This window comes from Sinohyriopsis cumingii, chromosome 2 (assembly GCF_028554795.1).
Source record: "Sinohyriopsis cumingii isolate HCF-2022 chromosome 2, ASM2855479v2, whole genome shotgun sequence".
Classification (NCBI taxonomy): domain Eukaryota; kingdom Metazoa; phylum Mollusca; class Bivalvia; order Unionida; family Unionidae; genus Sinohyriopsis; species Sinohyriopsis cumingii.
Window position 1 is genome coordinate 18,174,525 of NC_142962.1, and position 16,438 is coordinate 18,190,962.

Sequence of the window (16,438 nt, forward strand, 5' to 3'; positions counted from 1 at the left end):
CATTCTTCCTTGCAGAAACTTGATAAAACTGGCCTGACTTGAACCATATATTGTGTTCTTGGTCCAAGAAACTTGATGAAGCTGACCATGAATTGGACCATAGATTGTATTTCTCAGAAGAAGAAAAAAAAAACTTGATAAAACAACTGGCCATGACCTTGACCACAGATTGTCGCAAACATTATAATTTGCCTTTTATTTAAAAACCAATTAAGAGTGATAAATTGACTCAGTAAAATGTATTGTATAAGCATATTACTGGTTTTGTAAGGGCTTGACATTTGTCTTTCTTGCAAAGCATAGGCAAGATTCAGTGGTAGTAGCAGTAGTGTTTTTCAGCATCTTGGCACCGCAGTGGCTAACTAATGGTAACGTTGAAACATTATTTGCTTTGATGTCTAATTTATCTTGTTCAGAATAGGTCACAATAGCTTACTTCAACACTCCATGGATTATACTCAGTTTTTGGTTTTAATTTAGTTTCACAGATGCTATTGTATATACATTCATGAAACTGGATAGTTTATTAATCTTGCAGAAAACTATTTGTCACATGCAAAAGTAGGTCACAGTGATGTACCATTTTAGGTCTAGCAACTTTTGCAGAGTTGTTGGATTATGTGATGGCAAAATATGCGAGACTCTGCATTCAGCATAATTCCTGTTTAATATTTCTTAACTTCAAACAATCTGTTTCACTTAGCATCAGGAGCTGCCTATGGTTTCAAGCGGGCCCAGAATGGTCTGTGTGTGATCTGTTACTTTGGAGAAGGGGCTGCATCAGAAGGAGATGCACATGCTGCACTTAACTTCGCTGCCACCTTGGAATGCCCTGTCATTTTCTTCTGGTATGTTTACCCACAGTGACATATAGAATCGTTACAAAGTGGTTAATTTACAGCATTGTAGGTTTTTGGAATTTGAATTTTAAAAAAATTTCCCCTGTCTGAAAAAATGTGTCTTTGATAGGAAAAGTAATTGTAGTAAACAGTAAATATTTCATAAATTTGATGACATGTTAAAGTGCAGTCATGATATTATATAGCTTTCTGATACAGGCAAACTGCACTACTTAGACTTAGGACTTAGATAGTAAGAAATTAAATCTATTTCAATGACCCCTCTTTTTTTTAATTATCTGGCACACTTATTTGGGGTCAGCGTTTCAATCATTTCAAATGGATTTTATGTTATCATGAAGCTCATAGAGATTCAATTACACATGTGAGTAAAAGACGCAAATTCATGTTAAATGCAAAAACAATTTAAACACACAATTGTATCAACACTTGCAAGGCATTGTTCTAAGTACAGAGTACTGTGCTTTTCATCCCCCCTCCAATCCATATTAATCCATATTAAATGGTTAAATGTAAGGCATTTTACTGTAAATAATATACCAGAGCCATATTAAATAAAGTAAGTCTCTCTCTCTCTCTCTATATATATATATAATGATACCTTTTTCTTTGTAATTTTTGAGACACTATCTGGTTTTAAAACCCTAAACATCAAGCAGATAAAGTCTGATAGTCAGGTTTTTCTCATTTCATATAGGCGAGTTATGGCTGCAGAGTAACTTTAAAGCTTGACCATGCCTGAGAAATTTAGTTTCTGCATGATAACGTTTTCAAGAATACATTAAATACAGTTAAATTTTATCTGGTCATTAATATCAAAAAGTTCTAAATAAAAGTGTGATTTTAATAACAGTAATACATCACAGCTAGTATTCCATTGCTTTCCTTTTCTGGGATGCTAAGTCCCCAATCCATGTTAATTATTCCCTCCTAGGAGTCGAAAAGAACATGATGAAGTCTGTAACTGAAAAGGCTGCTTCTTTGCTCTGGATAATTCATCATTATTAGCAATTTCCCATATTCAGAGCATAAATATCTTAAGAATTCAAAACTTTCATTAATATCACACTGTCTTCATCAACAACTGATGTTGATCTCATGACTTATAATGGTCATGTGATATGAGGAGACTGGTGTAGATGTATAGAAATTGAGTGGAATAGGAAGTTAAAGGTGTCAGTCAGAATATGAAAGCAGAGGCCAACACTAGACAGGGACGAGGGGCTTGAATTGCCATCCATCTACATCAGTCTCATATCATATGGCCATTATAAGTCATGTGATCAATATTAGTTGCTGGTGGAGGCAGCGTGATATTGCCAAAATTATTGAATTCTTAAGATATTTATGATCTAACTATGGAAAATTATTAATTATCATAATTCTGTCTGATTTATTAGCCATCACCAACATATAGAATATCTTCCTCTTTTTCCTATGACTCTTATGCGAGTACATAGATCAGGAAGCTCAGTGAATTTTGCCTTTGTTGCTGACATTAACTCTTATTTTTGTTCAAATGTTTCTGTTGTTTGAGTATATTTCTTTTCAGTCCATGTATTGTTTATTTTTTTGTTCCTTTAGCTGAAATTGAATGGTTTTTACATCTTGCTTATTGAAGTTGTACTTCTGCTTATTGTTCCCCCACTTCAGTACCAGTGTCAGGGTAAACAACATCACCTACCGTTGTTTGGTCCCTGGTTATTTTGTATTTGTCAAATTTTCAGTTTCATTTTATTAATATAATACAAGGTATTGGTAACTGTGGGAACAATAAGGCCCTTTGAGATGCTCACTCCACCTATCATGTGCTAAATGTATATGCACAGAAACATGCCCTGTTCATTACCTGTGGACAGATGCAGTGCAGGACTTTGCAGAAAGTCACCACATTTACTGCAGGAAGAAGAATGATTTCTTTTCTCCTCTTATCTCTGGATTCTGGTCTTTAGGAAGTCCACACCCCCAATATGACAGGAACCAGGAGCGATTTCCATGGTTAAAACATTTCCAAAAGACCTTGCATCCTTGATGCTTACTCCAATGTCATCAGTGTTTGTTAGGGATAGGTCCTTAGCCCCTCTGAAGGGAGAAAAAATGCCAGTGCCTGAGAGTGAGTTGCACTTTCCTGGAATGGATGAGCAGTGCTTGGTGAAGGGAGGTAAAATGCTGGTGACCAATAAGAGCAAGTTGCATCTTCATGGATATGGAGATGAGCAGCACTCTCACACATATAGATCTAATGCAGACTGGTATTTGTCCCATCACAGGAGATGGATGGGCCACTCCTCACCAAAAGCATTGACAAGGGATCATTGAACCCATTCACCCAAGAGGAAAAATGGTAACATTGTTACTTTTGTCCTGCATCAGTATTTATGGGAGGACCAAAAACCATTTCATTGTCATGTCCTCCAGAAATGGAGACCAGGAAGGACATTCCTGTCTTGGTTTGGGAGCGAGTTCATGATGACGATTCCTTTTCCATTCTAGTGGACTCAAATGAGCTCCCAGAAGAACTAGTTTTGTCATTTGGGTCCCTTGTTCCTTCTAACCTCTAGGGTCTGGTAATAGAGCAGGAAGTATGGAATTTTGATAAGGTGGTAACCTACGTTCTGTACACCTGTGCCACAAGCCCCTGTCTGGGGAGGCTTTCTGATTGATTACTGTGGCTCCCATATTCAGCAATGGTATAGCTAGCAGAGAAGTTTTCTTGGGGAGAAGATGCAACCATTCAACAGAAGCAATGGTCTGTTTTCTATATGGCATGGCTGCTGTTTTCTACCTCTAGTTAATGCTTAGTGTTTTAAGCACCCTTCTTGGATGTGGGTGCTTCCCATATGGGGATAATGACTGGGACCTTGGGGTTCATCACCCATTGAAATCCTTGGAAACCTTTGAATTGAAGGCTCAAAGCCTGATGACAATAGCCTCTCACGCTGATATCTTTTTAGCTGCCTCCTTCAGTCTTTTAAAGTAGGAACCATGGTCTCCAGCAGCTCTTTGGTGCTTCCTGAAGGCTGTGGCTAAAACAAAGTCATACCAAAGACTTGTAACAATGGTACTAACAGCTGCCTTGTTAGGTGATCATTATTAAGGGGTTAGTGTTAGGACTGGTTGGCCTGGTGTTAGAATAATGTTCCTGTGTGAGACATCATGCTGCATATCTGTGGCATGATGCCCCAGTGCTAGACACCACTCTAAACTGCCAAATTGCAGATATCAAAGCGATATGACTAAAAAAATCCAAATCACACACTCTGGTCTCTGTTGTACTTGTGCTGGGAATGATTGAGTTAGGCTTCTTTGCCAAGGTGGGGTATTAAGGTTGTAAATTGCTTCCTCGAAAAGGAAAAGGAATGGGCGGGGTTGTGCCTTTCTCCCTCTTGTGGGTTCCTCTTATATTTTGGCAGCCACAATTTACTGGTGGATTGTCCTCATTATCAAAACAGTTTATCAGTCTCTCACTGAGAGGAATCTTTCTTTCATGAGAATTAAAGCCTTTTATGTTAGGGCACTTCTGTATCATGGGAGGAGGATGCAAGCCGCTTTCTGGTGATTTCATTCTTCATTTTACCTCCAATATTTGGCACATCAGAGTGAAGGCATTTTCTTGTAGATTCCAACTTGTGATTGCACAAAATATGGCCATTCTGTCTACCAGCCTACAGCAGGAAACACCCCAACAGTAAGAATGTTATTGATGAGCACTTTGTATTTCCACCCAAATGAAAAACTGAACACAACAATAAGATGGATTCTACTTCAAGATCTTAGGGCAAAAATGAGTAATATTTTGATAAACAAGATTATATAGCCCTCTTCTTGACCTAGGTCGCAATTACCATTTTCTGAAAATACTACGTTACAATGGTATTTTACATTCTAGAAGATTCAGGTAAACATGTTTACATTAATATATATGCATTTATGTTTACAAAATAAATGTCCCTGGTAATGTACACAATGGTATTGGTTTTGGACAAGGTTAAGAAATTTTGTTGTTGTAGGGTTGGTTTAATGCCATTTTTCAGCACAAGATAGGCTATACATGGGGGCCGGTATAAATGGTGGAGGAAGAACCGGGAAACCCCGGAAAGAACCACCGACCCACGAGAAGCTACCGGCAAGTTTTCTCACATACTCACATTGGATGAGCCCAAGACTTGAACCCACACAGACAGAGGTGAGATGGCAGTGATCCGCAAGGGTAAGTGCTTTAGACCACTCAGCCACTCAGGGCACCCAGGTCAAGAAATAAATGCAAATATATATAACATAATCAATAAGAAAAGACAACAAATAATACAAATTAAATATGCATAATATATATTACTGCATGAAACTTTATATGTGCATACATCCTGACAAATACTATACCACCTACTAAACGTAGGTCACTGTGGTCTATTTTTCAAACTTAATTGATCAAATACATTTTACAGTTGGGTAGTTTCTGAGATACCATTGTGTGTACAGACATGAAGTTCTATATGTGCATACATCCTGAGGAGTACTAGATCACTGTAACACATAGGCTGTGATCTACTTCTCGTGCTTGAGCAATCATATATTCATTTTTCTGTTTAGTTCAGTTTCTGGGACACTTTTCCTTGTACAGTCATATAAATAGTTACCTGCATGCATTCTGTGGAGAACTAGTTCACTTTTATTTTGGGTCAGTTTCTAAGACAAAGGTACATGTACAGTCATAAAAATAAATGTACTTTCATCTTGAAGAGTATTTACCACCACACCATTCCAAAAGTGGGTCACTGATCAATTTTTAGAATCTAATCATGTCTTCTTTTCATTGTGTTTTAGTTTTTAAGATACTGTTGCTTGCAGACTCGTGATGTGTGATATGTGTATGAAACCTGAGGAGTATGATATGAAATAGAAAAATGTAGATCACCGTGACATACTTTTTGCACTTCAGCAATCAGGTATACTTCTTACATTTCAGTGACTTTTTTAATCTTGGTGCCTGTATAGTCATTAAACAGGATATGAATACACATTCTAAAAAGGTACACTGTATAAAAAAGTAACAGTAACCTCATGAACCACTTGTTTTGTCTCATTCTTCACTTAATACTGATCATCTTGAGCATTTTTGACATGCTTTTACTTAATATATGTTTGCTGTCTTCAGAAAACTTTATTACATTCCAGTCGAAACAACGGCTATGCTATTTCAACACCATCAAGAGATCAATACAGAGGAGATGGAATTGGTAAGAATATACTGGAACTCTTAAACTCTATTTTTCACTGAGATGTCTTGACCTTCACTTAGTGTGACAGAACTGTGAGTTATTTATGTTGGACAATAACTTGGAATAACTCTTTTGGGATTAATTTTGCTTAGCAACATGGAATGCCAAATTGTTACAATCTTTATTTTAAAAAATTGCATGTTGAGGTTTTCAACATGTTTTGAACTCAAACTGGATTAGAAAACATCTTCACAGATTTTCATCAGTGTACAAGAATAGAGTATGCCTCACACAATATAAATTTATAACATTGGATGCAATAAAATTTATATTGATTCCTATATTTGGGGGCGAGTCTAAAGCAATCATTTGTCCTTTTTGAAGGCAAAATTTGGCCTGTTACACAATGTCAACATCATCAGCATCTTTTAAATTGTTGCATGGTGTCTGCTTGAAAATGAAATATTGATTAAAATCAATTTTAAATGCAAATATGCATACTGAGAAATAGAGGGCATACTTCAAGTAAGAGAATGAAAACACACATATAGCAAGATACGCAAGATCATTTTCTTATGTTTTGGGAAAGGACCTAGCAGAGTTAGATATCTCATGTCCAGTCCCATATTGTTGAACAAAACAACAGTAAGATATGTTTAAAATAATTAGCATTATTTTATATATATAATTATTATTTATATAGCTTTGCTTCCACTTCTCCCAGCTCTGTCCAAAAGGTCACTTCTCTAAAATTCACGCCTCTCTTGACCCCTGGACAAGTAGTATATCATTTTTTGTGTGAAAATGATTTGATTTAAAAATGTCAATCTGGATGTCTTCCAGGACATTCACCAACTCAGCTAATTGAACTTAATCCTAAAATATGTCCTTCTCTTGATTCAAATGAAACAGATATGCCCATTGTTTCAAAATAGGCATCAATGTCTGGAATTGCTGAGTCTGTTCACGAATTATGCCACCATAGAAAAAAATCATAATTTTTCCTAAAAGGTAAGCAAGCAAAAATTTGACAGAAGTTGAAGTCAGTTGAGAGTATATTTGGTCTTTTCTTGTCTTTTATGATAATTTGTAAATATTATAAGTTTCAGTCATGTAACTTGATAATGTTTTCAGTCCATTCCAGTCTTTTCTGGTAATGTTTTATGTAAGGTCAGTTTCTAGCACATAACATGCTATTATTTAGAACAGTTTGTTTTGGTCCTTCCAACCTTTTCTGGTAATTTGTGCTGTATGCTCAGTTTTGCACCATCACCCAGACCAGAACACTTCATTCACTTGTGTTTTCTTCATGATGTACTGTGGGTTTTTTGGGGGGTGGGGGGGGAGTAATTTGATTTCTCCATTTGTGTTTTTTGTGAACTATAATCAGCAGTGTTTCTATAAACCTTTTGTGTGTCTGTCTTGACTTTAAAATGTCGGACAGTGATTGTAAACCCATCCAAGCAAGGAAATATGCATAACACAACTTAATAAAGACTATTCTAAAGCCTGATTTTCCATCAAATCTTCTCGACTCATTGACAGTCTTGTTTATTGTATCATTTGCAGTGTGTATTTCTTTATATGGCATAGTGGACTGATGACATTCGGAAACATGTTTTGAATGATTTTATCATTCTTCTGGCATCCATGTGGAATTATTCTTTGCTGTAATAAGTGTCCCTAATTTTTCAATAGAATAATTTTTACCCTCATGGCCATAATTTCCTTGATGTTTTGCATTTTTAATAGATTTTGTATTAAATGCATTGGTTACTTTATGAATTTAAAAAATATGGAATTGCTAGTAAACTTGTATCATCACTCGAAAGCTACCTATCAGACAGCTGCCAGAGAGTTTTCTATCGAACTTAATTATGATCAAAGTGTCCTGTAAGTTCTGGGGATCCCCTTGCTTCTTTGCTAGGGTCTTAGCTATTACTTTTATGTCAGTGATATAGCAGACAACTTTACTCACTTGCATTGCTGTTAACTGATGATACTTCTAAAGTAGGACAAATTATTAGTCAAAGTCCTGTTTGAAGTTCTCCGTTAAAAATTTGTATTTCCTTACTTTTAAAAGTCACAGACTGTTTGGGCTAACGTTATCCTCACATGCTAAATGGACTGTTCATACTAGTTTGATAATTCAGAACTTGTGTAATATTTGTGTTGTGTGCAACTAAAAACTCGGTTTTGAGTAAACAAAATTTACTTACTGTTTATATATCCAATTTTACAATATATAAAAAATTAAGTTGGAAGCTGTACCCATTTATTGCTCGAGTGTCTTTTTATGCAGAAACTGTTTGGTAAACTCTTGCACAATGAAGGAAGAAGAGATTATCTATATTATATTTGATTATAAATACCCATGTACCTAACTAAAGCAACCTTCTTCTACAAAGGAAATTTGAGGCATCTCATTATCATCAAAGTAACTCCCAAAGCATGGCACCCATCTCTACCATACTTCTTTTTTTTTTGATGTCCTTTCTCCCATGCATGTCTTGTTGTGGGGTTGTCTCCCTTAAAGCTCCTAATCTTTATATCATTGAAAAACATTTAATAAATTCTGTCGTACTGATAAATGTTTAGAAATATATGCGGGAATCTGATGTTTTTCTTAATTACAGTTATATTCTAAGTAACAAATTTGTAAATAAAAGGACAAAAGTGACTGTAACCAGTGCCGTGTCTTTTCTCTCACTAATTGCTTATTTAATTAATTATATATATATATATATATATATATATATATATATATATATATATATATATATATATATATTTGTGTGTGTGTTTAATATCTTTTCCTTTAAACTGTTTTGTGTTCTTTAACATATGAAATTTTTACCTTGTATTTTGGATGTACTTTAATTTTTGAAAAATGAAGTCATCTTTGGATCATTTTCTTATGTTTTTGGGAAAGGACCTAGCAGAGTTAGATATCTCATGTCCAGTCCCATATTGTTGAACAAAACATCAGTAAGATATGTTTAAAACAATTTGCAATATTTTTCTGCACAATATAATGCATTACTGATCTTGAAAATTGACTTAAAAATGGAAAGGACAGATTTTGACAGTGAATGATTTGAAATAAAGGATCAAAGGTAGAAGAAACTGGGACAGTTATGTATACATGAATGCAGTACATATTAACACTAAACAAAGATGCTAATATATGTACTGTGGCGAGATCACAGAATATAAAACTTGAAGAAATTAAAAAGCTAAGACTTTTTATCGACCTCTTTCTTTCTTGCTCAGTCTGCCTCTCTCTTTCATTTTTAACTTACCCACAGCAGTGTACTTTGCAAAATCAAGAATTTGCCAAAGCCAAATTTTTGCTTCTCCCAGGCATCAGGCAGGTGGATTTGTAAAGCCCTGGACAGTGTTACTTTTTTAAAATTAAACTAAGACTGTTTGTGGATGTCATATTGGTTCAGTTAATATGTGGTCAGGTGATGGGTTTGGAAAAAAGATTTGGTAATAACTTGGAGTGTATAATTGTTATTAATTAGCTGTTTCATCTTGGCAGGGAGGTGGGTATTGGTTTGCGAAAAATTAAATGAATCTGTTTCTTGGTATGTCCTAGAGGCTCAGCAAATACAGATCATATACTTCTTATGGTTTTGTTGTGACATGTTAGATAATACACAAGTGTGTGAGTGAGCATTACCTAACCATACTTTCCATGCTCTGTTTGGTTTGTTGAGGGTAATGTTACATAGTGGAGGTAGACATGCATGGTCAATAAGTGATACTCTTGATGACTATACATCCCACATTACCCTACAACCCCCACATCTGTTTGTAGCTTTGTAGGTGTTGGTTTTTATGAGTTAGGACAAGTCATGGTCAGTCAGGATAGGTGTTGACTCATTGAGTTCCACTATGTTAATTCCAAATAAGGTCAATAAGGTCATGTCATTTATTTACCTAGATGCACTTTTAATGTTACATCTTCAATAGAACACATAGGACTTAGAGTCTTATTTAATGTTAAATTCCCAATGATTTCCACAGGGCCATACTTAACATTAAATTCCCATGAATCCCGATAGGGTCATGCCTAATGTTAAATTCCCAAAAATTCCCATTGGGTCATATTTAATGCTAATTCCATTAAATCATTATAGTGCTCACAATCCCATATCATCCCCCATAACTACTTACATGTTTCTAAGAGTAATCCAAATGATATACAAAACATATGTAGTGTTTATTTGTCTAAATCAAAATGAATTTGGAATAAATTAATTTAAAATGTGACTAATAGAAAGTTTCAAAAGTTTTGATCATTATTCTCTTATTTAACTTGTTATTGATAGGGTTTTGAGATGCAAATATTAGCATTCAAGTCAGGTTCACATCAGATAGGAATATTGTTGTTGTTGTAGGGTTTAATGCCATTATACACAGTAGGCTATACATGGTGGCCAGTATTAATGGTGGAGGAGGAACCTGGGAAAACCCCAGAAAGAACCACCAAGCTACGAGAAGCTACTGACAAGCTTTCTCACATACCCACATTAGCCGAACCCGAGACTCGAACCCACGCAGACAGGTGAGATGGCAGTGATCCATAACGGAAAGCGCTTTAGACCACTCAGCCACTCTGGGGCCCCTCGGATAGGAATAGAAAACATCTTCATAATTCACCTTTCCAGTTTATTGTTGCTATTTTTCATTCATTGATCGTTTAATATATTACATATGCTTTTAGTAATAATTATATCAATTTCATTACAGTTGTATTGTATAAAAATATAATATCTACGTCTTACAAATAACTTTTCAAGATTCAGTTTCACAATCTATTTTTTTTTAATTTTCATAATAATGAAAAGAGGAAAAAAATATTATGATGTGTTTTAATTTCTGCAGCTTCTACCACAAATTGGCACATAAAATTCAAACTTGTATGTTTTCTAGATTAAAATACACTGTTCATATAATATTTCCGAGGAACAGATTTAATTGTCATTTGATCATCAATGTATTTGTCATTGCAAAATGTGTATAAAAAATTCTCCTTCTTGATTTTCTCCATTGTCGATTTACTCACAAACTAACCAAGTGGATCATATTTATATTGTTGTGCATAGTTTTGCAATTTCCTGAGAAAGAGCACAACATTTTGGCATTCTAAGACATGGCCTATTCCAAGTTGTTGTCAAATGTAGAATCAAAATTTTAAATGGTCACAGTTGGTAGGGTTGTTATTCCACATGCATTTACAACTTTTCAGACATAGTTGTTACAACTTTATTGTCTTAAACTAAGTAACAGAAAAGAGCAAAATCCAACAAGTTTTGTCAAATTCAACAAATAATTTAGCAGCAAAGTCACACACTGCTACGAGACAAAAAGGGCAATAACTCTAAAGTAAAATTAACAGGAGCAAAGTGATTTGCTGATATGGACATCTGCTCATGTTCATAATATTTACCAAGTTTCATGACAACCCATTGAAAACTGTGGAACTAGTCAATATGAGGATTACTATATACCATCGAAGCAGGGTGTACAAACATTTCTAAGAAGGAGCTCATGCAGTTTTTATACATGTTTACCAGACATTGAAGTCTTTCAGGTTAAAATAAATACCTATATTTTTAAAAAAAATAGTTTATCCACTAATGAATATTATTGCTTATACAAGATTTTCCAAAAGGTTGTGAACCATTTTAAAACAAATTTAGTTTAAATTTTCACAAGATTTATCCTGAGTATCCGTGCTCCAAGAACTTGTATATTTACAATATCTCTAATAAATATGACTGTTAGATCAAAAGAGGAAGTTTTTTGGTGACTTGTTTCAAAATTCTCAGCTAATTTCAATCAGATTTGACAGCATTAAGATGGCTTGTGTGAAAGATTTATATACAGTATGAACAGTCAGCAGCCTTTGATATTCAAATAACATTTGTTGGGCAGGGCTAATAATATTGGGGCAGTGGGCTCCAGGAAATGAGAGGAAGCATTAGTTGGGCAGGGCTAATAATATTGGGGCAGTGGGCTCCAGGAAATGAGAGGAAGCATTAGGGCTCAGGAGATGGGAAGGAGCAGTGAGATCCAAGAGATGAGAGGGTTCATTGGGGTCCAGGGTATGAGAGGAGACAGTATGGTCCAGGAAATGGGAGGGAGCAGTGGGATCCTTGAGATATGAGGGGCAGTTGGGTCTAGAAGATTAGAGGGAGCATTTAAGGTTCAGAAATGGGAGATGACAGTTGGATCCAGGAGATGGGAGGGAGTTGTTGCATCTAAGGTATTAGAGAGAGCAAGGTGTCCAGGAGATGGGAGGGAGCAGGGTTTTACAGGAGGTGACAGGGAACTTTTGGGTCCAGGAGGTGGGATGAGGCATTGGGGTCCAGAATATTATAGGGAGCCTAGAGATGGCAGGGGGCAGTGGGGTCCAGAAAATGAGAAGTTGCAGGGGGATCCAGGAGATGGGAGGGGTCATTGGGGTCCAGAAGATGAAAGGGAGCCATGGGGTTCAGGAGATGAGAGGGAGCATTTGGGTCCAGGAGACAAGAGCAGATAACTGCAGCAAGTACAGATCTCTCTGTTTTATAATGTTCATGGATTCCATAAAATTGACTGGATTGTAAGTGAGAAGCCTTTTAATTTTATAGGCTGTGTCATAATAATGGATTAAAATACAAAAAGAGTGTGTTATGATGTGAAATCACATTAGAGCTGGTATTCATGAGCTAAGAACTAAAATAAAGTGAATAAATTTAGTGGCAGTTGTAAACAAAATTTGAACAATTTAATGGGATCCATGGACTATACCATTATTAGAAGGTGGGGATAGGGTTACTATGAGGGGCTTAATAATGAGGAACCACTGTATTGAGATATGCTGCTTTGTTGCAGAATACTAGTACATTGCATCTCCTCATGTACATGTGCTGTATGTAGTGTTGAGGTTTTGTGTGTTTTGGCACAGCAATACAAGTAGGTTATGTGTGTTATGGCACAGCAATACAAGTAGGTTATTTAGAGATGAGGCAGTTGAAGTAACATGCTGTACATAGAGAATAATGGTTGATGATATACTCTGCTTTCTTTAAAGCATCACGAGGCTTTGGTTATGGCATGGTTACAGCAAGAGTGGATGGCAACGATGTATTTGCAGTATATAAGGTCACAAAGACAGCCAGAGAAATTTGTATACAGGAAAACAGACCAGTACTTATTGAGGCTATGACATACAGGTGGGTCATAAACAAAACAAATTCCAAACTTTTTTAACCAGTAATGAAATTTTTAAATACAGTCAAACCTTGCTACAAAGAATTCCTTGATATCATCAGCACCCATGATGGATCCCAGAGAGCACTAGTACATAAAGAGATTACTGTGGTTTCACTAATTTATGTGGGATAACAGTTTTCATGGATTTTGTTGTGGCCCCAGACCACAGATTTAAAAACAATTTCTTTTGTAGCCAAATGTGATAGAAACCACACACACACACATATCATTTTCTTTTTCTGTTTTATTGCTAGAGATCAACTTAGCTGTTTGATAAATGAACATCATTATTGAATATGTCACAACTTAATGTTTGGGACTTGGATATTTTGGTGAACAAACTTTTTTAATACTAATTTTGTGTTTCATTGTGGGCAGGATATTTGTGTTTTAGAAATACAAATTCACTGTAAGATATGCTGCGTTACAGGATTGGTCATCACAGCACATCGGATGACAGCTCAGCTTATCGGTCTGTAGATGAGGTCAGTCACTGGAACAAGGAGGACACACCTATTGCCCGTCTCAGATCGTACATGATTAACAAAGGTTGGTGGAATGATGATGCAGAAAAGGAATGGAAGAAAGATTCCAAGAAAAAAGCAAGTATTTTAAAAATTTGAAAAATGTTGCTTAATTTCAGTTTACATTCCTGTTTTATTTCAGCAGCTATAGTAACCAAGAATTTTTACCTCATCTTTTTTATTATTAGTCTTAAGTCCTCCTGCTTGGCATATAAGATCTCCAGCATGTACATTTTACCAAATACAGGACAATATATCAAATACTTCATTATAATTTGTTAACAGTTTTGTTTATGAGTGGATTGGCTTACAATCAGAAACATTCCCGTTCATGATTTCTTTTAATTTTATGGTGAACTTTTATGATAATATGTACAGAATTTACATTATTTTTTGTCTGCTAAAGAAGACCAATGTTAGTCGATAGTGTTTTTGTTTTTGAATTCTCCACCATTTTAATTCAACTGAAGCATTATCAAAATGATCTCAGGCATCTTCTGAGGTTCCAGCCAAGACTGTTTGCATTATCTAGTTCAAATTGTTTGAATTATGAACAGTGCTGTGCAAGATATGGATCATACTTAGCTCACAGTCTCAGGTTGATTGTAAATAGTTATTACCTGCAACATGAGTCATCACAGAGGCAAATATGAAAACTTTGAAATCAGAATATTTTATGAATTGTGAGGCCTTCTTTCAGATTCACTGTTGAAGAAGAAAATGTCTTGCTGGAACTCTTATCGTAATTGTGCTCAATATCGGCACACACATCTCTCTCACATGTACATAATCACACTCATGGTGTAAAAATCTCTAGTCTCTTAGATCAGAAAAAGCCTAGGATACTATGGAACTTGAGTACAAATTCAAACTTATCATATTCTTATGTGATAAGTAACTCATTTATTGTCCTTCGACTCTGGCCAGTCTTTTTAGATTTCGACAGATTTTAGATTTCAACAGATTTTTCATTGTGGAGTTCACACAGATTGACTGATAAACAAGCAGTATTAGCACTAGTAAACCATTTAGTTTACTGACTGTAAACATTTCCAAACTCCTTAAATGTGTAAACAAACTTGTATTGGACTTCCAGTGATGTGGGAATTAACTGTTCCAATTAGATTAAATATTTCCACAATACTGCTTTAGGTGACTGTTTAGTAGGATTTTTCTGTTAAAATTCTTTTAAAGCATATATAATTTTCACATCAAATGTAACTACAGAGAGATGGTAGAAGTTGATGAGAATTGGTTGTAACACACATTACATAACATTACATATCCATTTGATTTACTGGTAATACTGAAAAAAATGTCTTTCAATTACATTATTTACCTTGAAACTTGTGCTTCTTAACAGAACCTTTCATTAGCAACATTTTATTTTTAAAAAATGCCTCAAGTTTGTAAGTCACTACATAGTTTCTCCTTTGAATACATTTCCCAATCACCTTATGTTAGGAATATTATCCTGCTGCCTCGCGAATCCAGCCCTTCTAAAAGATGAAAATCATCACATTGTCTATTTTTAGATAGACAAAGGGCAGTAACTCTTGCCATTACCTCCCCTTGATACCGCCAGGTGTCACCAGTTTTTAGCTTCACTATGTTCTGAGAAACACGTAGTGCAATAGCCTCCAACAATCCAGCCTGTTTTTTGTGTTCCTATGGACCCATCCAACATTAATTTTGCATTTATTATGCAGATTTATCAATCTACTGCAGGCATGGTTCCCATGCTTTTCTAAATATAAATTTCCAGGTTTTTTCCCAGGATGAAATTAATTTTTTCAAGGTTAAAACATATGACCATTACTGAATGGAATTAAAGAACATTTTGGATTATAAAACATGTATTTTCCAAATCTGAAGATGTTTCTCTTTCAAGACTCTCCAAAATATATATGTCAGAAAAGATGATCATGTACAAAACCAAAAAATGAGTCACATGAACCAGATCTGACTATATTCCAATAAATTGGCATTTAAAGCCATTTCAATGTACAGAATACAAATTCTAACTTTACTTTGCTGACCTGCATTATGTTGCTATGTGGAAATAAAATAGCATAAATTATTTTGTTCCTTTCAAACCTTTAATTCTAAAGAATTCTAGAGCAATATATGTGCACATTATACAAAGTAAACATTTCCTATCACAGTATGAAAAAACAACAATAAACACAAAGTGTTAGAATCTTATCCTGTAGCGAAAAAGTTTAACCCTGAATTTATGTATGCCAATAAAATCTCAAGCAAGATTTTTTAACCAACCTGAACTTATTAAGATGATTTGGTTAAAAATTCCATCATTTAAAGACATTTACAAAAGGGTTGATTTAAATTTTGAAAAAACACCTTCAAAATTATATATTATTGTATAGACAATGACTGAATTTTCTGTAAAGTCAACTTGTCATCTTGTAGTTCAATAAACCAGTCCCAAAACCTGTACTGATACATGGGCTCTTATCATTTCTTAATATATATTAAAAGGGACAACAATTTTCCATTTCTCCAGCATTCTATTTAAGATCTGAAACCAGTGCTTCAAGCTATATGT

The 16,438-nt window shown here is 35.1% G+C and overlaps 1 protein-coding gene across 1 annotated transcript in view; it reads left to right on the forward strand.

Moving 5' to 3' along the window:
* Positions 1-16,438, forward strand: part of LOC149804401 (2-oxoisovalerate dehydrogenase subunit alpha, mitochondrial-like) — a 68,114-nt gene that overhangs the window by 32,404 nt on the left and 19,272 nt on the right. Inside the window, exons 5-8 of the mRNA XM_089939790.1 lie at positions 704-848; positions 6,036-6,097; positions 13,167-13,308; positions 13,779-13,950. Of these exons, the coding sequence (XP_089795916.1) occupies positions 704-848; positions 6,036-6,097; positions 13,167-13,308; positions 13,779-13,950 (521 nt within the window). The remainder of the gene's footprint in view (positions 1-703; positions 849-6,035; positions 6,098-13,166; positions 13,309-13,778; positions 13,951-16,438) is intronic.